Genomic DNA, 24,599 nt, shown 5'->3' with positions numbered 1-24,599 from the left:
GAATGCTTTATTCAATGGTCCAGCATTTTATGGAAAATCTTGTCTTTTTTCCTTGATTCAATGGTTGAAATAATGAAATTACCCTATTAAAGAATAATCAAGGGAACCAAGGTTATAAGGGTAATCAAACGAATGTAATACATGGATAAATACCAGACATGGAAAACAGACATACACAACAAAAAAATCAAATTAACTAAAATCATACCTACAAAGTAACAAAAGCAAATGAGCAACTCGGACTCCACTGTGGACTAGGTGCACCGGTAAGGTAAGCGTCCTGTGCATTTCTAGAAACACCCGCCGAGTTGCTCATAAAAAAGTCAAGTTCGGGATAAACGAAAGAGGAAACGTTGAACAAATCAGTTTTTTTATGGCGCAGATCGATACACAGTAACTATCCAATAATTCATGATGACGACCATAAAACTTCTGTAGTGAAGACTTCAATCTTGTTGCAACATGACCCTGTTTCTTAAGCCTATTTGTTAGAGAAGTGAAGTTGCCGTGAAATTTACCAAAGGGAGATAACTCTAGCTCTTCCAGGTAATAAACAACCAAACTGGCGGCAATTTTCGTGACGTAGGAAAAACGTGAATTGGTAGTTTACTTAATTTTTATCAGTATCAAACAATTCAGGGAATATTTTACCTGTTTTAGCGACTTGGATAATGGATAAAATCAGCAGAACTCATATGAATGAAACAAATTCCACTTATTGAGTTAAGTTACAAAAGATAAGGTACAAATATATATATTTTGTGTTCCTTGATTGAATATGTAATTTGATGACAACAATTATTTACTCAATGAGACGCTCTTACAGTGATTTCAATGGTTTTAAAAGACAGTTAATAATTGGTAGGTTCAGCTTGGATAACAGTTATTTGCATGAGTGCATGTGGGTTTCAAGTGACACTTTGTTTTGATAATGCACAAATAGAGATAATTAAGCTAACTATTATCACTCAAAAAAATCAGGGATAATAGACTACTATTATGGCATGTCAAGATGCAGTCATTCCTTTATCAATTAAAATTATTAAACTATTAATTATTTGAAAACAATACCACAAAACTTTGTATATGTAAACATACAAGTATATGCATGTCTGTACAGACTGATTTGTGCTTTGTTTTAATTACATGTGTACTCATTATAATGTCAGAACAGAAATAATTTACAAAAAGAATTCTTTTTTTTTCAGAAAGAGACCACATGAAGGTGCAGACCATTCTTTGACTTTATGAACTTATAAATACATTTTCATTGAAATCCGATAAGTTGAAATTTTTTACCTCTTTTAAAATAGCTGCTGAGACAAGCACGATTTTATGTGGATCTTGAAAAGAATGTGCATACCAAGTTTTGTCAAATTCTGATTAGCAAATTTAGTGATATATGAGTTTTGAAAAAAAATATGAGTTCTACATCGTTTGAAGGATATATCTATCCTCCTGTACGTTTCATTTTAATCGGATGAACCACTTTCAAATTAAGGCGCGGACAATTCAAAAATATTTATGACAGGAGAACTAACATAATAATTGTGAGAAAAAGAGTGAAACAAAAGTCTCCGACCAACTTCGTGACAAGTTTTGGCGGGGACAATTATTCGTTATGGCAGCAGACACTTACACATAATCTTTGAATTCCAAAATTTATAAACAGCGCGTCATTTTCTCCCTAAAACCAAATTAAATTCAAATTTAAATATGGACATCAGTATGATTCTTTTGGTTTCTGAAAGTCTTCTGTATAGAAAAATGAGGATGCACGATTTAAGCAAGCATAAGTTTAAACATATTTATTAATTTTTTTTTAAAATTTTGTTTAATTTGAAGCGTTGGCTCTGTATCAAAAGGTTTGAACCTTGGTAAACATTTCAACGTTTTACTCATCCGACATCTCATCTGATCCAACTTACATATGTATATGTATGAACATACGTATATGTTTATATTTGTATTTGATTTTTTCTGTATTTATGAATCATACATTATACTAGTTACACATATATATTGGAAAAACCTCAAGGAAATATCGTCTCTCTAAGCTTCAAATGAATATAATTTTTTTTTAGAAATTAATAAATGGGACTCGTTTGTGCAATCGAATTATACACGTTGATGAGACAGATTGCGTCATTAAAAAAAATACTGGATTTGCAGTTTCCAAGAATTGACGTCACCATATGTTCGGATCTGATTGTGAAATCGAAGACCTTTGGAGCATGGCATGATTCTGAGGCGTACATATATATTATTATGTTGAAATCATAAACACACTTTCACTGTTCTTTTAATTAAAATGATGTGTCTTGATAACATTATAAACTTAATGATGTTATGTATAAAAATATAAATCATAATAATGTAATATAAATATACATTCACTTAGACAAGAAAGTTGTCAATTTTTTAGACGGGGGGTTGGGGTGATGCCATATATTTCCGTTGTCGACAGGCCACAGCAAAAAAAGGTTTGTTATGAATAAGATATTTGAATTGATTAATTTCGATTGTTTTATTTCCCTGGTGTAAAAAGCAACACAAATATGTCCGCGAAGCAAATGATGTTTTCAGTGTTTTATTTTTCAACGGTGGGAAATAAAGTGGAATTAGCCTCGCAGGAAAACGAGTTAGCAAAATGCGTGCAAAGAATTATGCATTTCGCTTATAGTCTGCAGTACTATCTGACAATATATTTTCAAACATTTGAGGTTTACCTGCAATGTTATTTCACGGTCTAAAATGAAAACGATATCGATTGGTCACTATAACGTTAAACAAGTATTATATTAAAAAAAAAAGATAGCGGACGCAGTAAAAGTTTGTTTTTTTTAAGTTTCTACATTCCTTTGAAAAAAATAACACATGGCACGCATTATTCTGTATTTCAATACAGATATTTCGAACGCCACTGATTTATCAGTATTTGGCCAATCGAGAAACAGAATCGGGTGACTTGCGTTTCCATAGAAGGTCAAAGGGTTAAAAGCGAAACCATACCGACTGCGTCGTAAAGAACCCAATGCTGGACTAACTGTCGCGATCGCTCGGATACTACCATCTCAACATGACAGAACAATACCTCATCTTAATTTTAAATGTTTGTCTTATTTCGAATAGCAATCTCTTAAGAAATTGATAAAGTAAAAATGTGAGCTTTGCTTTTTTGTAGGAAAAAATTACAAGACTTTGGTTATCTTATTTTCTTTTGAATATCATAGCATGTGTGAAAACAAAAATCCAGCAAGGTAACTATATTGTGAAAAAGAATATCAATTTACAATTCAATTTATAAGGGTTAACAATTGTTCTGGAAAGCAGAAAAGCCACCACGTGTTTAATCCTGGAAGTCTGTCTTATGATATTCACGTCTCAGAGGAAAACCAGTCTGAGATTGAATTTTCGATTGATATATGAAGAAAAGCGACAAATAAGCTTATCAGCTTAATCTACAAATAACGACACACACATTTACTTACTTGAATATAATAAAACATATTTTGATACAATGACCGATTTATTTGTATTAAGTATTCCAAAAAAAAAAAAATTAAGTCACGAGGACTAGAATGGAGTAATTTGAAGTTTATTCAAATTTTATTAATTTACTTACTTTAGTCATAGTCACATATTTAAGTAAAAAAAAATTCTAGAACGTCTGCTTTTCATCTTAATTTTGTAGTTAAAGGTGTCGGCGATTTCTTTCTGGTCATAAATAAAAATAGTGATACAGAGATATTTCTGAAAGAGTAATCAAGGGAACCAAGGTTATAGCGGTAATCAACAGAATGTAATCCAGGGACAAAGACCATGGAAAACAGACATACACAACAAAGAACATAAAGTAACTAAAATCATACATACGAAGTAACAAAAGCAAATGAGCATCTCGGACTCCACTAAAAACTGGGAGCATGGACCAGGTGCACCGGTAGTGTAAGCGTCCTCTGCTTTTCTAGAAACACCCGCCGAGTTGCTCATAAAAAGTCAAGTCCGGGGTAGACAAACGAGGAAAGGAAAACTATAACCCGTTGAATAAATTAGTTTTCATGGTGCAGATGGATACACCATAACGATCCACGAGTTTATGATGACTACCATAAAACTTCTGTAGTGATGACTTCAATCTTGTAGCAACGTAACCCTGTTCCAGAAGCCTAGTTGTTAGAGTTCTAGCGCGATACAAAAAGTCTGCGTAGTTTTGGCAAGATATGAGTTGTGATATGAACACTTCATACGCAGAAACCGACGAGATGTTGCCACAGATGAAAGGAAAGTTGACGATTCTGAATGAAAAGTCATCACGTTTGTCGTAAAGTTTGGTCAATAGTTTTCCTTTACCATCGATTTCTAAGTGTAGGTCAAGCTATGAGGCTGACTTCACAGTGTCTGTAGTATCCTTTATCTCAAGTTCTTTTGGGTAGATGCGATTTATCAAATCTCCGAAATTAGCATTGTTTAAAGATAATATGTCATCTATATAGCGGAAACTGAGATTGAAGTATCTAGCCAAACGACATTCTTTCTTTTTGATCAGAACAGCTATAAAGTCAGCCTCATAAGAGTAAAGGAATAGGTCAGCAAGTAAAGGAGCACAATTTGTTTCCATCGGAATGCCGACCGTTTGTTCATAAACACGTCCGCCACACTGGACAAAGGTGTTGTCGATTAAAAATTCCAGCATTTTGCCTCTGCATAATTGGAAGATGATTTGGAATTATTTTTTTACAAAGTATGAGGAATCTCTACCAAGAACTATATATTTGTATCTAGGTGTACCATCTTGTTTTTGGAAAAACAACTATGTATAATGTTTTTAAGCCTGAGTATGTGGAATAGAAATATACAGGTTTTAATGATGTTATATTCGGATAATTATCTTGAACTGATTGTCTCCAAAAGATCGTTCGATTTTTTCAGGATCCACATTGAATTAATACCACTACGGGAGTAACAAGTGTTCTGGTAGGACTGCAGACCCTCTTTGACAGTTGTGAGTAAAGAAGTTAAAAGTTTTGAAAGAGGTTTTGTGGTAAATTTTGCAGATCCAGCGATAAAACGTTGTTTGTATGGATTCTTGTGGAGTTTAGGAATCCAGTACATAAACGGTAAATCACAATCATCGTCCCTGGTAGATAGACCAAAAGATAGCACAGATTTATGGTTTTCCACTATCTCTTCTTTGGAGAGAGTGGTTGCAGTATAAGTCTTATCACTGCTATTATTTTCTACGTCTACCTCTGATAATAAACATTGGATCGAAAAAAGTAACCAGATCTTACCCCATAACTAACTCTAGATCAGACTAGCCAATAACTAACTAAAGACCTAACCCTAACTCTAGACATAATCCTAACCTTAGACAAACACCAATACCTGATCCCAACTCTAAACATAACCCTAGGCTTAACCTTATACTTAACTAAACACTAAATGGTAACCGTAGACCTGACCCTATATCTAACGCTTAACTCTAACATCTGTCTTGACACTGGACCTAATCTGAAACTCTAACCCTTGCTCTAATTTTAATAATGACAGTTTTTTTTTCACTTGAACGCCTAATTTATAACTCTTTTCCTAACACTTACCCTAGACATATGGGAAAATCAAGATGTTGCCTTGGATGCAGACAACTATAAATAGAGGAAAATAAGAACGATCCTCGAAGGAGATGGACACTTGCAGGGCAATGAATGATTTCAAGATAGTTCCCTGTTGACGAAATGAGGACAAAAACATGTAACACGTTAAAAGGATAAAAGAATGTTTCAACGATTAATCACGAAATGGATTTAATAGGACGTGAACCTCCAAAAAGCATGGAGGAAGACAAGCAGGAGGAAAAAAAGTCGACCAGAAAAAAGATGTTACGCCTATGAATGGAACTGTATAAAGAGGATTTCAGATCAAAGATCGGGTACATGTCTTCCGACGTTTGCAATGTAATAAGTTAAAACAAGTCAAAATGTTAAATACTAGTGGAAAACAGAGCGGAGCACCGCGTAGATGTCCTCGCGTAAGAAACATAGACCTTAATGAATCAAGCGGAAGTAAGTTCCAAAATAGAATTAGATGTACTGAAAACATATGGTTCTAAAACCCCTGGACCTTAATAATCATAAGACATTTGATCAGAAATAGCGAGTGATATCTCAAATCTGAAAACTGTGTGATAATCTACTAAAGATATGCGACAACAGAACAGAAAAATTGCAGAGCTCATTTTGAACACACTAAAAATTTGAGTTCGGGGGACCATGTTAAAAAAAATGCCAATCAAAGAGAGATAACTTCTACAATGCATGATGGAATTCTTAACAATGTCATCTAGATCTTGTAAATGTCCTAAATGTCCTCATCTATCGATTATATTACATGTACCTGTTTATAGAACGGCATGCCATTAAATGACACTAACTATGACACTTATGGGGGTTCCTTTGCGGTCTTTTCCGCCCCACGTCCTTAAGGGTCCCCTTCCTAGGTCGAGGGTCCCCATGTCCAGTTCATTGTCAAGGTTCCCCAACTAAGTCCGAAACCGGTCACCTAAGACACCTTTCAGATTTTCCAGTGTCAATTTCCGTCCACCTGGCTCTCACGTTCACTTTCGGTCCTGGGCTACCGAATGTGACGTCATGCGCATGACATTGGCGGTGTACCTTGCATCACCTGAAAAATCATAATTGTTTGTAGGATTTATACAACTAATGTAGACTTGTAATTCTGTTTTTATCTAATATATTTCTTTTACAATATTACAAATATAGTAAATCTAATGTTATTTGTGATTGCACTACAGAAAAAACAATGAACACAGCTAGTCATCAAAACACTTCAAAGTTTCTTAGATTTATTATGTTATCATATGACACGTCTCTTAATGTTTCTAAAGCATTTACTCTATGACAGATATTCTTGACCGCAGTAAACATGAAATATATCACTTGTGGATCAGAGACATTCTATGTTGCAAAAGAAATTGCAACTTGTTTCAAATTAAACGATGAAAAACAATTAACAGAGACCAGTTTGAAAAATTATACAACTTGTCAACAAACGCTGTTTCTGGTCATTTCATCAAACGATCAAGTGGTACAGTACTGTATGTGTGGATTGTCTGTTAAGTCATGCTGTAGTATAGAAACACTTGATTTTACTTTATTGCATACACTTATTAGTAACTGCTGTAAAATCAATCCAGACGTGAAAATGTGGCTGGATACTATACGAGAGGTACGGAACAACCTTGCACACGTAGAGTGTGTGTCCGTTTTTGATCAGGGGAGACTTCAGAAATGGTGGCATAAATTAGACTGATCCGTGCTATGTTTGATCCCAGGTATGAGGAATCCATTAAGAGCCATATAATAATAATAATAATAATAATGGTTAATACAATAACAAATAATTGTACTTTAAAACTGCCTGCAGGCTTGTTTAAAAAGGAGAAAGGATTTCTAGTTCGTCTGTTTATCATTTGAAGAATATTTGAATTTTAATTACGCTCTTTTGTTCCATTAATACAGATACCGATACATAGCAAGAGCTACCAGACTTTGGATAATAATTACGTTATTCTATTTTAGGAATTGTAGTTACCAAGCGAAAAAGTAATGCTACCCATACAATATGGAAGAAAACAATCCGTAAAATGATCTAAAATATCTTATCTTGGCAAATGGGACTGTTCGGTGTAGTTGCAAATTGTGACTTTTAAATAAAAAGGTCTTACATATTTAAATTCAGTATTTAAACTGCTTTATTATCGCAAATATGATGTGTGGCAAAGTAGAAAGTTAATAGCTGCTTCAAGTTCATATTAAAATGATTATTCCTACTAACAGACCTACAGCGACAAACATGACAGAGGAACGTACACCTAATGGTCCTGCTATCCATACATTTCATTCCTTTGACGAACATATTTTTTTTTAATATTTGTGTTAATGTATCTAATAAAATGGTAACCTCGATATATGATTTGTATAACTTTTTAAGATGAGATATGTTTACATGATGAACATTTATCTTACAATTCATCAAAGCGTAACTTTGTAAGAATCTTTTCATTTGGATGTGATATTACATATGAAGATCAATATATTGAAAACGGGCAAAAAATTGGGAAAAATAGTACAAACGAAATTGATTTGAAACGTCAACCATTTCTTGAAACTGCGAAAATCAATACCCGTGAATGTGTTCATCTGACAGAATACGCTTACATATATACATGACGTGTATCCTTTGGCTATAGATATAGATCATATCAATCGCTAATGTAGGAAAAGTTGGGTTAATTCCTTTCGTTGATCATCACTCAATATTGTACCTGATCATTTTTAAGGTGTTGTTTAAGTCAACTAAGCGAATATAGTTGAAGGTTCGTTGTGTGTTTCATTTAATGTCAATTCTCTCATTGATATTGGACCAATAACAATGGCAGAAATATGTGGATATGTTTTGTTTTGTTTAAAATTTAACTCCCATAAAGCACAATTACTTTATTAGTAGATATATTTGGATATATTTTACACAAACAAAATGATATTGTACCACGAGCGGGACTCGACGGCCGACAGTAGCGGTCCCTTTAATTGACCCTTTTTGTCTACGCTCTCAGGACTATTATGGTAAGCAACATACACTATGACAAGGATAAACAACCTTTATTTCTCTTCCATAAATTTCAATAGCACCATATGCTGGAACATATGTAGTTTTATAACAATTACATGCACATGTATACAACGCATATCATTTAGATTCTCAGTGTGGTGGAAGATAACTGCCCGGAATTGTAACGTCTGACCCACATATCTAATCATAGCATAAATTTTATTATCTACAAATATAATATTAACATTTCAGAGTGCACTGCTTTGGTACGTTTAACTTCGAACACTTCTTTATTGCTTTCTTCAATATTAGGCAAGCGTAACTGGATTGGCCCATCTGCAAAGTAATCTCCGAGTTATCCGCCATTACAATTTGATTCTCTGTATTCATATATTTTGAAATTTCTCGACAGCAAATAGTTAACAAGAGAATGATTCAGAAATTTCTGACTCAAAACAAACAAAAACAAAAACACAAAAACAAAAACAAAAACGAACAAAAATAAAAACAAACAAATATGTCTTTGGTTTTTTTTATCAAAATGTGGTACGTCCACAATTATCACCATTGCGACAAAATATTTTGATATTCAGTTGCCTGACACAACAGCATGGCTGACAGCGGATTGAAAGTAGGAAAGTTTTTAACACAATAATATTCTTGATTGAATTAAGTGCTTGTTATAATATGCATTGATATACTATATTTACAAAATAAATACATTGTTTGTAAAAACAGAAGATTAATTGGCGGAACTGGCATAATTTATCATCTTCCATTCAGCTTATATCTAGTATCTACCAATAATCTATTTTTGGTATTCTTAACTAACTCTCTTACTGAACTCCTTTTTAAAATCTGTTTTGAATATCTTTGAATTATTATAATCTATTGCAGTATCCTCAAAGAGACATGGATTCAAAAATGAAATTATTTGAATACAACAGATATTACAGATCATTCAAGTACATTTGTACATGAATGGCTTTCAAAAGTAATATGGTCATTATATATTCCTCAATCATTAATCAGTAACACGTTTATTCATTTTAGTGAATGATTCAAAAGTTGTTACTTAACTTTGGCTTCTGTAAGTGTGCATAAATTCTGCAGACCTTTGTACTAACATGGCCGTTCTTAAGATGCACATGTGTATGGCTATAGCAAAGCAAAACTATATTCTCATTTTTTTCCGGCATGGTGTATATTGATTTTAATTCTTGCAGGATGTTGATCCACTTTTACCATCATATTGTAATGCTATCACGTATGTTTACTGGCCGATTTAACTGATATATACATATACCTAGATGTAAATGCAAAATAATGCATGAGTTTTTGTCACGGAAGAGTATGGAAGCATCTGCTGTCTGTACCCAGAAAAAATGAGACTGAAATATCTGTATTATTGCATGCAATTTAATGTCGTACATACATACTCTAACGTAATCAAAAGTCTTTCTTGTTCATGTGGGCATGAATTGTTCCAATAAACTCCTTTTTGACGAACGTGGTGTTCTGTCTGATTGCTTTATATTATCAATAATTGTATTTATGGTGATTTTTAGGCTATCACGAAGATAATATATTAATAAATGTTTACGTCCACTTAAAATAAAAAGACAAGGATACTTCTAGTCATCTGAAAAAGAATGGCAATTTTATCCCAATGATTTGTACATGTACCTTTTTTTGGAATTTTTGTAATCTTCATGCAGATATATGCAAAAGGTAAGTCTAAAGATGCTCATTTACTTTTGTTTCATATTCTTCGTTTTATATGTCATTTTTTTCTGTCTTGCCGTTTTCCTTGGAATATATTCTTTTAATCTCTGCTCGAATTTTGATTTACTTAGATACTTATAGTAAGAGTTCATACGTTTGACCAATCTTGGACTGCTTATGAGGACGTAGGGACTTTTCGTAATCAGATATTGCTTAATATGTTCTTACTGAAATTCAAATATACAGCACAAGCTGGGACATCATTTACCATTATTGTACGGTCAGTGCCAATAAGAGAGGTTTTAATTAAAAGGGTTTTCCTATAAGTTTTAGTATAGAATTGTGAACGAATATGGTTTGACTTTGATCGGTTTGGCTTAAACAATATATAATATGTCTAACATTTAACCAATTTATGTAGACGAAATAAACGTTGTAAAATGGTATTTACGTATACGCAATTCAAAATTGTGGTTTCCTGAGGAAAACATTTTAACTTTAACAAAATAATGTGCCAATAAGTGTATAAATATTACGCAGCAGGGGTCACGTTTACATCAACACTTGATTTACAAGTCTCCTTCTACAAACAAAATAGTGATGAACAATAGTTTTGTAACTTGTTTCATTGTCTTCGTTTGGGTTTTCAGTTGTGAAGGTGAACATGATGATGGTAAGTCACTTTTTATACTTATTTCCCTAATTCAAATATTGTTTTCAACCGCTGACAAAAATAATTTAGACTTCGAGTCCGTTTCATTAACGCCACACTTATAATACATAGTGGCAGATCACGTGACCTCCCTCCCTTTTTCTTACGAAAAATCTCAATTTCGGCCAAAATCAGCAAGATATTCTGTTAAACCCCTTTTGTACCAACCCTTCTGCCCTATCCACCCAAACTTTTCTAGAACCCTTGGTTTAATACCTTTTCAATATTTATGGGCCCTCTTACAAAATCAATGACGAGATATGAAATTTTATAAATGGTGTATGCTGTGTATAAGAAATTTAAAGGAAGATATAGCATGAAAAAGTCATAGCATAGGTGGGGATACACATCTAAATAAAGTATACCTATAAAATACGGTCAATGCATTTTTGATAGTTCGCAAACATTATGTTGGGATATTGTTTTACTCTCGTATAAAAAAACTCTGGTATCAATATTTAATCAGCGATATAGGAAAAAATACCCCTGATTTTTTTGTTCTAAAAGCTTCCATTGTTATATCTTAAATGTTCTGTTACTGGTTTTCAGATGTACTGTTATTTCGTTTAGCTGGACATCGATCTATTACTTTGTTGAACTTAGTTAAAACTCAGCAAAGAAACTTTTTCTAGAAACTGACGTGCAGTTTTTTTCCTTGATGTGTTTCTTTTTTTTTAATTTTTAATTTTTATTTCATAACAAAATGAGTCAGACTTCTCCGGATAAACGATGCAAAAATAAAACTAGTCATTGGATCAAAACAATATCGTGAATGCATACTATTTTTTCAACAGGCATGTGTGTTTTACCTTGGAAAAGAATAGGATCAAATTGTTATTTGATTCGAACAGAAACAGTTTCACCAGATACTGCTTTTGTAAGTATTTATGTTTTTCTTTGAGTTTATAAATATTGGTTTTATTTATTTTTTTTTATTTGCAAATGACTTTTGAAATTCCATCTACTGTTCTGAATAAGATTGTACATATCTATGTTATTTGTTTGATGTTATGTGCTTTTTATGCTTTTGAATTTTATTCCAATGCCTATAATGATGAAATATCATAACTGCTTATTAAGTGAACCTGTCATATGCAACACATATGTCAGGTTTAACATACATTCTTTTTGTATACCCTTATCTTTCAGAGTCTCAGTGTGTGTAAGGTCGCGAAAAATATGTCTTCGTAAAACTTAATAGTTTATTGTTTCTTATATAATATTGTCTTCGAAAAATACCAAATGTAAATAGTAACAGAAGTATCAAAAGTTCAGGAAACAAGACTAGAACTAAATTTCAGTCCATTGACTAATGTGCTTTCATGAAAAAGACAGATTTACTTTATTTTTAATGTGTGTTTGAACAAGATGTTGATTAGATGGATAGTTAAGATCGAATATCTGGGGATGATTTATAGTTCCCCCAGTAGTGTAACGATTTTGCAACAAGTATTCTCTGCTAGGTTGAAGTGGTTTCAACACTCAATATGTTGAATTCTAAATCTTATTAATTTTGCTTGTTGAAATGCAAGACCTATTACAAAAAGTATCAGGTGTTAAGGAGTATAGGGTATATAGACATGTCGAACGAAACCCCTTTTTGGTTACTGAACTATAAACTTATACATTAAGAAAACATAGGATATCAGGAATCACTCAGGGTCGAATGGCAAAGGAGTCGCATCTTTCACATTGTTTGGAAATATGTATTGTTATAACAAAATGATTACATTGTATAATGTATGATGTTTTATTTTAGGCACTTTGTGCTCGAAGGAATGCTTACCTTGCCAATCTTGAGACACTGGAAGAAGCTTTGCTGCTACAATATGAGTTGAAACAGAATAAATCCGGTATAAGCCTTAGGTTTTAATTACATAAAAATTCATGTATATGCATTCTTTAGGATTAATATACATTAATAATAGTCAATTTATGGTCATAGTCAAATTTAAAATGTGACGTTCACACGGAAGGTAAATCAAATCATTTTGCTCTGATATACGGAAAATACGAACTGGTAACATAATCTACACGTCTTTTAATTACCAGGTATATGAATCACCTGTTTTAAATATTTGAAGTAGTGCGTGGTTCCGATTCCTCTTATAAATACATTTCCTTTCCCATATATTTGTTTAGGTCGTCACTTTATTGTTGGTGGACGTAATATAAATCGTTATAAACCTGGTGGAGACTGGAGATGGGTTAAGAAAGGATCCATGACAACTATGGCCTATTTTGCTTTCGGTGCAGGTCAGCCTGATGGCAGTAATGCTGCACCACAGGATTGCTTGTTTTTATATGCAAGTGACAACTACCAACTACATGATGTTTTCTGCTATGATACAAGCTACAATGGAGGATATGTTTGTGAAAAATAATCGCACAGTTTAAGAAAATATTCACTGTTTACTTTCGCTAGATGAATATTGTGTGGCTTAATATAGTCTAAGAGAGCAGCATTGTTTTAGATATGAAACACCATAATAGTGTTGAAAGTACACAAGCTCTATAATCTCCAGTTTCCGGTTAATTTGTACAACATGACGGTTTTATTTACAAAATCCAACGGATGACTTATATCTGCGACCCAATTTTCAATATTTGAACTATGCTTTTCGTTTTTGTTATACTGATGACAATTAATAACAATGAAAATTAAAAGTATTATTATATTCATGCAACATATAATGTTGAGAAGGGTATTTTTTTCCCATAATATGCGATTCATAACAGTAGAGAAACCAATCAGCTATATGGGAGAAGCACCAGCAGTCACCATTTGAATTTCAAAGATATGTATAGAGTATTTCCAAAATAAAATAAAATTTTGTTAAACACAGAATTATAAGCATTGATTGCAAGGTTCAGAATAAGAAAACAAAATGAAAACAAATCACAAAATATATATGAAAACAATTTTTCTGAATATAAATTCCTGGAAGTTTCTCATAGAAATTATGTTTCTGAAAGGAAAAATATTTCTGTACATTTTATAAGTACTGTTTTTTTTCTTGTGCTGTATAGCCTTATATCCATAACGATTTCTAAGTAAACCCCTATCTGTTGAAAATACTGAGATTTTTTATAGAAGTTTTTATAGACCCTTAACTTCCGAAGACTAGTACTTCCCTGCAAGTCTGCTAACACACATGTCATTCTGCGGAATGTGAGCTGAGATTATTATAACCATGCTGATATATAGTCCTCTGTAGGTTAAAGCCAAAGTTAAGTCCAGAGAAGTTGTTGAATTAGCATTGAAACTTATGGAAAGGAGAATTAATGGTTTCTAGCCTTCAGCTCAGTGAACTAATATTCTGAAGGGATAATAATTCCTACAATGTAGGATATACTGTTTTCTAATCACTCTTGGTAACTTCAGACCTATACCATGTTTACATGTTATATGTAGAATGTAAATCATTCACACGTCAAACAAAACACATTGTTGAAAAAATAAGTCTCGTAAGGACTAAACTACAAACAAAAAACCAATTATAATGAAATCGGGGCGAAGAACTGTAGTAACAAACTGCATTTCTTCTGTTATACTTGACGGTGACATAACGTCACCGAAATGTTGATTAAATTGTTGATCAATACGGCTGACGTTTTACTTATGATAATCCAGGAAACTCATACATACATTACACACACATGTTGGTACCGTGAACAATGGATACGTTTAAAGCTGACGAGAGGCAAATGAGGAGCTATTATCTGATTGGTTAACCGAATAAACCAAAAGCTAGCAGTGATCATCATTTCTTTGGGGAAGAAGCAAAAAGTGTTACAAAAATTGACGATACAATTCTAGATTTAACAGATGCTGATAATGTAAAGCAGGATATAATTTAAACTGTTTACTATAACTTACAGTAGAAAGTGCCAATTTATCGTTAGAAGACTATCTAAATTAAAACAAAGAAAGCAGGAGTCAAATTTAAGTCAACGGTGAATGTTACTACTAGTTCACAATCTGATTATATCACACCCGCTCAATCAATATCACATAATGTGAATCAAAACACGTAACCATGCCATAACCAATAATAGTCGATATGTACATGTGTCTGAAAATCTCTTGATGAGATAACCTCCTTCTGAAACCCTTCGTCTACGAAAGATTTACTCACGTTTTCTGGAAATATTCTTTTATGGCAGACTTTCTGGTAGCTTTCAGAATTCTAGTGTTTGAAACATTTCAGAATTTTCGTTGGCACGCGCTAAATATGAATAAGCCTTTATCTTGCACAAAGAAACTATTAAGACACGAACATCAACTTCCGGCCTGCCACAGAAAAATGAATATTACTAAATGATTTCAATGAATGTACTGAAGAAAATGAAAGCGTACACCGACACGCTATTAAAAAAGAGGAACAAACAGCTATATTTTAATTGTCTTTGTAAACACAGAGCATCAGAATGTCTATTTCAATTTAAATGGAAACTGTTTTTTGTAACAAAGATAATCACACTGATAACAGTAGCTTCGTCGAAATGAAGATTTTAAAAAAAGACAGACCTATAGCATATGTGTCATCGGATATCAACGACCCAGAGACAAAAATAACTATCACATGTTAAGCGTGTTGCAGAATTGGTGTCTACTTTATTTGTCACGAAATTCGTCTGATACAAATTGACAAATTCGCTTGTGGATTACAATAATCAGGAGGACCCAAACAGTGATATCACCAGATAGAAAGAATGCGGAATTAATACTTGTCTTTAGTGCACAAATTTCACAGGACTTCAGGAAATAAATATTCAAACAGGAGACATTGTACATTGTGCTAATCGAAGATGATTCTCCAAGAATAAATTTGAAAATTGCAAAAATAATTATACTTGTACAAAGAATCGGAGGAATGACCAACTCCAAACAACTCGGAACTAAAGGCTCATTAACAAATCGATCAATATCCAAGTTGTACCCTTTAGGGGTCTAATTCGATGAACAAAAAAAATCAGATGACGAGAGCAGACAAAGAGGCCAAAAGGAGAGCGAAAGAAAACATTTGCGAATTGACTTATAAACTACATTCTAATTGATGGGTGACATAATAAAACAAATTCGGCTTTAAACAGAGACTTTAATAGATCCAGATAAATATGCAAGTGATTGTCTTGTTTCAAATGATCATTTTAATGTAAAGTAACATTTTGTAATTGTGAAATTCATAATTTATTTCATTTTTTTCTCTAATTTGACCGCCACAAGTATACAATGGATTTAGCTTAAAGTATTATTGTAACAAACTGGGTTTCCTTTGTTGACTCTACGCTGATAGTAACATAACTGTTGAATAGATTGTTGATTTATACGGCTGATTTTTTTTGTACGTACCCTATTCCAGCGAACTCACATAGACATATCAGTTTATCAAGATTAGGTTCTACTTTTAGTACAACTGTCTATTAAAGTGAGTTGGCGGAGACATCTGACTTTGTTCGTGTTGTTGCATAAGAATAATAAAAGGAAAATACAACTTTCGCTAAGTAATATAATATATTGAATTAGTCATATTAATTGATAAGCAATGAAGGTGTTCAAAGGTAATCGTATCGATATCTGCCCGTCAACAATGGTAGTGCAGATGTTACAGAAGGTAAAATACATGTATAAACCAAATAACTTAAAAATACATTATTATACATTATTATACATTGTTACATGCGAATTATTTATCGTTCCGTTCGACATATACGGCAATGATGGGATATTGTATTCAAAGCAGGCTAAAAGTTCTTTGCTTTATTGTAAACAAAAATGGTACCCTCAAAAGATGCAACGAAAAACTGTTTTAATAAGGGATCATAGTATATATCACCAAACTGATAGGCGATAGAATTTTTCAAGCAGTCTACAGTCTTACCATCCGACGATATCACAACTATCGACCTTGGATTTAAATTAACCACAAATATATTCATATTATCATCAAATGTGATACCAAAAGGTTCTCCTATCCATTGGTGGTCTCTGCATTTGAATAAAACATTAAAGCGACTACTTAAAACAAGTACTGCATTCTCTGTTAATGGATTGGTATAACATATCCTATCGTTTTTTGCATCAATATGGGAACCAACGTCGACGTATATATCTTTATATACTTGGTCTATTATACCACTATTAATATCAAGTCTAGATATTCCTTTTTGATGAACGCAAAATAAGATAACGCCTTTAAAAAACACCATTACTTGTGCATCATAGGGCGTCGGAAATGTGTTTTCTTTTAAAATATCCAAAATCGCAATTTGGGGCGTCTGGCATGGAAATTCCAAAGAATATTTATTAAATGAAATCGCGCATCTTGTTTCATCTAAAGGTGTTAAATTGAATATTTGCTCATAGTTCTTCATGTCAACAGTTTCCTCGTGATCATCATAGAATATAACAAGTTTCTTTGTCGAATTAAAAGGCACTATTACAATGTTTCCTGGCAAGGTACATACACTGTATGAGGCGGTTGATCCAGGTTCATAAGTGTCGTCTAAATTGAGCCAATTTGATTCTACATAAATACTTTTTTTCAGGCAATCGCACTGGAAATTCAAACTTTGGTTCATAGCAACATTGAACATTGCATAAAGAACCGATTTTCTTTATTTCTTCAAACAAGGTATCATTTGACTTGTACTCAATTTTGAATTGGTTAATTTGTCTATTGAAGGTATATACACCTTCCAGACTCATTTTGCAATTATGAACAAGAGTCTCAACCTCTCTTATGCAATCTATTTTCTGAATTTCTGAAACCCATTGTTTGATGTTGTCTTTTTTGCTCAAAATGTCTTGTATGAGAGAAACGTTATCGTTTAACTTGGAAAGTAGGGTGTATATTTGATCTTCACAGTTCTTTACGGTCAAGTTTAGCGCACAATAAGCTTTATCTCTCATCAGTATGATATGATTTATAAGTTCCTCGCTTGTTTTATTGATTTATTGTCTAAGACGCTTTCTGTCTTTTTGTATTCTACGTAAATTCTTTTCTCTTGCTTGAATTAATGGTAGGAGTTTCTTTTCTTGTTCCTCAAGAGCGGTAAATGTATATTCAAATGCACCAGTAATTTCGGCCTTTTCAATAAAAACAGTCAAATCTGAAACATTTTTTGCACTGCCTATGTGATTTGTCTTTACATTGTTTACATGTTGGTTGATCATGACCTACACAGAACAGATCATACTTGATTTTATGATCCGAGCAACTCATGGATGGTATCTTTTTGTAATCCTGATATGGAACTGTCGTGTGGTTCACTCCTAAAGTTGTTTTCGTTGGATGTGAGGGCCATTACAAATGGAACAAAGAGCCATTTCACATCTCGGACACCAAACTGCTGGGACATGTTTTCTTTGCTTTTCTTTACATTTATCGCAAACATGTCTGTTTTGTCAATAAAATAAAATTGTATTTTTTCTCTACTAGCCCTTAGATTGCCCTCATGTCAGTCATTTTCAGTGTATAGCATCTAGCAAATTAGGATCAAATATAAATGTAAAAAATGATAATGCCTTAGTATAATAACAGCTCAAGAAACAAGAAGAAACGCTATTTTTACTTCATGCATTTTTACGATATTCGAGTATACGTCTTACAAATTTAAGTTCACTATTTAAACTTACTTTGGTGATGCTTTGCAGACGCCATTGTTCGGGAAACCTGATGGCCGGTGTGTTACTATCTTCCTCCTGTAAATGCTATTTCATATGATTGTAACAACTAAAGCTTATATAGTGGCAATTAGTAATAGTTTCCATGTTTTCCAATGTGAAATATTGTAATTGTATGAAAATAAAAAATATAGAGTATAATAAACCTTCCATAACCCGATTTACTGATTGCTTTTTATTTTACTTTATTCAAATTTGAAAGAGTAAATAAATTAGACAAATAGGCAATTCGTTCATCTCAAGATTATAAAACGTTTTATTGTATGAATTGTATAAGTTTTGAAATAATTACCAGGAAGAAAGACCTGTTTTATTAAGACAGGTCAATTATAATTGATTTGCATAACCTTTGGCAATATTGCGACTGGTATAATAATGCCATTTTAAAGACAAATGTTTCATTAAGCAAACATCATTTGTTTATACTCTACTTATGTAAATCATTATTTTTGAAACATTCTTGTGATCTTCAATAATAAAAAAGATCTTTACCCTGTAGTTGGAATATGGAAATGCATTTGAATATGGATAGTTCCGGTATTTTCAGTGGTTTCTACGAGGAAGAATAAGATTTCATACCCAATGTTCTTGCTTTTAAATTTTTTTTTAATCATATAAATTACTTGACAATAAGCAGACAATGAAATTTGCTCTGCGTCTTGGTTTTGGTTTTCTTTTTTTTTTGTTTTTTGTTTTTTTTTTAAAATTTTTCAAAGAGCAGGCACTGCATGTAAAATACGATGCAAACTTTAATTTCATAACAAAAATAAGACGATTTGTGTAAATGGCAGAAAATACTCAAGCGTTTAAATAAGGAATGATCCAAAGACATCTTAAAAGGTAAAGCCAGAACATACCACCAAAACAATATAAAGATTTACATATACAATGTATTATATTGACAAATGAATAAAAATACAATTGTATAATTAAAGAAACAAAACAGATAAGGACATCAGGACATGTAAATCATGCAATAACGATATATATTGTTGTCATTACGATGAGACCTTCATTATTTCAAATATTTTGATAAAAAATTATATCCAACACAATAAACATTACATTTTTATCAATTCCATTAGTTTACCTTTTTGAAGACTACATTGAATATTCGTATACAAGGCATGCAAATTGTATATTGGAAATATTTTTAAGTTAGTGTCTTGAAATGGTTCTCGACTGCGACTCTCAAGACGACGTTTTAGCAGTTTTCAGTTTTTGATGTATGGATATGTATACAGCTACACGATTAACGTTAATGACGTAGACGTCTTAGTTAACATATTATCCGGAATGCCAAAGGAATACCTTATGACGAAAATATTCATTCATACATGTATTCATATCTCTCTAAAATAATAAACGCATGTAGGGCCACGAAAATATCAGATTAAAAACAAAATCAAAAACAAAGTGTTTCGATTCGGTCGGTTTCTGTTTTGCGTCTTGTGGTTCTGTTCGTTTCCTATTGTGTTCTCTCTATTGAAGTACTTCAAATTAGAACAGACATGATGATTAATTTTAAGTATTGAATAAATATTTATATCATTGTATAGTGTTGTGTGTTGCTTTTTGTGTCTGTTTTTTTTTGTATATTCTTCTATCGTTCTAGATATGAATTGTTAATGTTTTGCTTGAACATGATTAATAAATCAATCAAAATTATACCAAGATTGTATGGTCCGTACAGAATAGGATCAAGTTGTGGATTAGCCCACAGTTTTTTTTTCATAGATACTACTTTTGTAAGTTCATTTGTATCTGTTTGCAGTTATGGATTTTGATCTTTTTCAGATGAATTTCTTTTTCAGTTTTTTAAAAGCTGCATTTGCTGCCAAATTTGTTCAGTTCTACTTCTACACAATTTTGCTGATTAAATGAAATGAGTTTGTAGAAATGCAGTTAAAGCAATAAACGCCGATAATACACAAAGAATATTATGCAAAAAAACGTCCTTTTCTAAGCAAAAAGATTTATTGTTCTGATCCAATTGTTTTCACCATTACTTCCGAAAATTGCCGACAGGACAATCACTTGGATTAAATATACATTCACCTTGGTAAAAAAAAATAAAAACAATAACAGATACACAGGTAAGTTCGTGTCTTGTTTACATTTCATTTCATCTATTTCTTGATTAGTTCTCAAATAAAACATGACAAAAACTGACCATATTTGTGTCACATTATATCAAAATACGTAAATTACAAAAGGACTCCCGTGTTATATTCGAACTTTTTATCTTTTACGGCTTGAGTCTATCTGTCTTTTTGCCTTTGATTAACCACTTTCGCTTTGCAATCACGTGCTCGGATTAAGGTCACAAAAGTTACATGCATACGAATTCTCTTGGTAGACTTTTTGTGTTCCAAGACAATAAATGTATCGACATCTATTTGGAAAGTGTTAAATTGAAACGCAACTACCCTGCACTGATATGACAAGTACATATGACCAGATTTTTGCATTATCTGCTACAGAGTGGCTTACATAAATTTGACTATTCTATCATGCTTAAAACTATAAGAACGTTACCCTATAATGAATAAATTTATTCTCGTGCTATGGTCGTGATATAGAAATTATGTTGAGTTATAATATAAATATTTGATCTCATCTGTTGAAACAGACTTAAACGATACTTTTATAATTCAACAAAATTATTTTTGTTTTAAGCTGATCATTATAAACATAATAATTTATATATATATATATATATATATATATATATATATATATACAACGTCTCAGAATGTGACGACTCTATTCGCTACACTGCTCCATCGGATCAAATTGATACAGGGAAGATAACGTAAACTTATAAAAGGGTCTGAAAAATTCCCAACGATGTTAGAACTATCAGATTTGCGAAGCAGATTTTTGGTCGTTCCCTCCGCGGAACTCGAACTCGTACCGCTGTGACATCTATGGCAACACCGCCTGCACTAAGTCCAGCGCCCTAGACCATTCGGCCAGATAGACTATATAAAAAATATAGCTTTCGCTGGCCGGGTCATTCCTCCTCGTAGGATTACTCTAAGGCTCTAACTTAGTACACTATGTATGGTAGTACGGGACAGTTCATCTAGGTGTTATTATGTAGGATAGAATAGAGTCGTCACATTCTGAGACGTTGTATAATATTGATTTGTTGTGACATGCATCATTAATTTGATCCTCTATCCTACATAATAACATATATAAAATGCAACCTGAATATATAAATGTATACCAACACATTATTCGATATTAAACGCCAGTCTGTCAAAATAAGCTTATGATTCATTATTTGGTCGAAATACACTTTATAAAACTAAGACTTAAAATTCGAACTTGGATAAGAATGTTCAACTTCAAATTACAAAAAAAAACAAAAAAAAAAAAAAAAAAAAAAGTTTAATTATCAAGAAATTACTGTTGTTATGCGAGAACTGTCTGTGATGAAGTTTGTCACAAATTTGCAAAAAACATGGTTGGATAGAAGCTCATACAAATTGTCAGTGTCAATTAAACTAGATATGTCACATAAATTCACTCGAATATCATCAAAATGATTGTTTCTTCTATCTGAGAATTCGACAATGAATAAAGAAGTAAATCTCGTCCCCAACTGATCGTGTGTTGCACATCTTACAACTTCTATTCTCGACTGGAATATTTCCACCTCTACATAATTCAGAGCTGATCTATCGGGATTACGTTATATTTTGATATGAAGCAAAATAAAAAGAAAGCCACCAATCCGGGTTTTCTGATGTATGCACTTTGGAAAAATACGAGCCGACCCAAGTCAGCCTAGTTATTTATGTGGTTTGTGCATGAAACAGTAAATCTCTATATGGCAATGTCAATATGGCATATATCAAACCCCTACGTTTGGGAATATGTTCAGATAAATGTTTTGTTAATAATTACCGGGACAAATAATAATGTATTTTCTCCATTCATAAATAAAAATATGATAAATAAATTAACAACTTGATGATTTGTTTACATATACTCGGTACTGGGAAATAACATCAATGATCAGATTAAAATCTTAATGCTTTATCATGTCATTAAATGTCATTTATTATCCGTATACTTGTACATATTATTATTAAAGCAATTTATATTTTATTGCTTATAATTATTTTCCCACAATAATAAAAAAAAAATATAAATTCTCAACTTGATTGTTTGAAAATATAGTTTTGTACTGGTCAAAGGGAGATAAAATGAATAACTTCTTACAATGTACGTAGTAAAATACCACTGATCGCATTACAAAAAAAGCAATGACAAAGTAAATTTGTAAGTCAAGATATAACAATACTCTGTATGGAACAGACATAATATGCGTTAATGACAATAATATAGTTTTATTCATCATATATCTGTGTACATAATGGTTCTTTTGTATCATAATTTTCAAAATGTGTCAACTTTCATATGTTTAGTATTAATATTAATGACGCAAGTGAATTGAATTAATTCCTTTTCATCAATTAAAAAGAAACACAAAACAAAACAAAACATATCAAAACTTTATAAAGCGTTGATATGTTCTTACTATTTATTGATTTTTACTTCAATAGTGATCATTGAATTTCATTTTATCTAAATTAAGGTTGGCAACATTTTAACTGACAATGTCATTCGTTTCAGTTCTCATTCATTCAGTGAATTTCGACATAGGCGCATAAGTTTATGACTGCGCAGATCAAACGCACAGATATAATTATTTAATAAAGCAATTAATGAAAACCATGCGAGTCGAAAGAAATTAAGTAAAAAAAAATAGAAATAGGAACTTAACACTTTAACTCAAATAACAATCTACCATTATCCATCTGCTGGATTAGGTTCGCATCGTCCATTATCTGGACGTGAGCCAACTACAAAACAGCCGGACACAACATCTGATAGTGTCAGGTAACAGTGTAAACGATCGCGTACAAAACAATTTCGATAACTTAAAATTGAATATGGAAGTTTACGGTGACAAATACTACAATGCAAAACCATCTGACATTGAATACCAAAAGCATTACATTTTTCAATCAAATGTATTTATCAATGAATACAATTCAGATGCAACCTAAAATTAATAAGAGTGTAAAATTTCAAATTATGACATTGCTTTGTTCAACATCATCCCGTGTAGCAATCCTCGACCCAAAAGTCCCTCTAGCTTGATATTTTTAGTATCATATTGATACACAGGATAGTACGGAAAATGCTATGCGATAATCAATAATTATACGCATACAATATATGGATAATGTCTGTGTTTTTACGTTCGACATAGACGGCGATAATGCGAAAAAAATGAAGGTTTTGTAGTTTTAGTAGTCGTACTGCTTTGCTGAAAACAAAAACAATACCTTCATCAGATGCAACAAATAAACTGTTTATAAATGGATTATATTATATGTCCACAAATCTACAGACAAGTTATATCGCAAGCAGTTTATAATCTTAACATCCGGTGATAAAGAAACTAAGGACCTTTGATATGCATTAACCACAAATATATTCATATCATCATCTAATGCGATACCTAAAGGTTGTCCTAACAATTGATTGTCTCTGCATTTGAATTGCACATTGAAGTGACAATTTAAAACAATAACTGTATTTTCAGTGAATGGATTAGTATAACATATTCTTTGTTTTTTGCATCAATGCGGGAATCAGCATCAACATATATATCTTTAATTACTTGGTCTACTTGGCCATTATCAATATCAAGTCTAATAACTCCTTTCGAAAAAACGAAAAACAAGATAACATCTTCAAAAAACACTATCCCCTGCCCATCATAGGGCGTCGGAAATGTTGTCATATCGTTAT

At 32.3% G+C, this 24,599-nt stretch overlaps 2 protein-coding genes across 10 annotated transcripts in view; both read left to right on the top strand.

Annotated features, from left to right (window-relative positions):
• The window catches only part of LOC148599413 (uncharacterized), a 32,795-nt gene extending 22,652 nt beyond the window's left edge, over window positions 1-10,143 (top strand). For 7 of the 9 annotated variants that reach the window (XM_088558873.1, XM_088558876.1, XM_088558869.1 and 4 more), the window contains one exon: window positions 1,209-1,276. The gene's annotated coding sequence lies outside the window, so the exon portion shown is untranslated. Of the gene's footprint in view, window positions 1-826; window positions 1,277-8,529; window positions 8,649-9,227 lie in introns of those variants that run through there. The other 2 variants (XR_015918052.1, XM_088558870.1) reach the window with 2 other exon arrangements.
• A 721-nt stretch (window positions 10,144-10,864) lies between these two features.
• Window positions 10,865-13,919, top strand: LOC148599412 (neurocan core protein-like). Its single transcript, XM_088558893.1, has 4 exons — window positions 10,865-11,032; window positions 11,866-11,948; window positions 12,831-12,924; window positions 13,214-13,919. The coding sequence occupies exons 1-4, from the start codon at window positions 10,960-10,962 to the stop codon at window positions 13,453-13,455; spliced, it is 492 nt and encodes a 163-aa protein (XP_088415019.1). The 5' UTR covers window positions 10,865-10,959; the 3' UTR covers window positions 13,456-13,919.
• Window positions 13,920-24,599: the final 10,680 nt, after the last annotated feature.

Source organism: Perna viridis, chromosome 13 (genome assembly GCF_037379345.1).
Source record: "Perna viridis isolate PV_CMFRI_1.1 ecotype Kerala chromosome 13, ASM3737934v1, whole genome shotgun sequence".
NCBI lineage: Eukaryota > Metazoa > Mollusca > Bivalvia > Mytilida > Mytilidae > Perna > Perna viridis.
The sequence above is the reverse complement of the archived record's forward strand: the minus strand, read 5'-3'. Positions and strand labels throughout refer to the sequence as shown.

Coding starts and splice junctions, on each gene's coding strand:
- LOC148599412 (XM_088558893.1), top strand. CDS start 10,960: ATGAACAATAGTTTTGTAACTTGTTTCATTGTCTTCGTTTGGGTTTTC. Junction 11,033..11,865: donor TGAAGGTGAACATGATGATG/GTAAGTCACTTT, acceptor TTTTTTCAACAG/GCATGTGTGTTTTACCTTGG. Junction 11,949..12,830: donor TTTCACCAGATACTGCTTTT/GTAAGTATTTAT, acceptor GTTTTATTTTAG/GCACTTTGTGCTCGAAGGAA.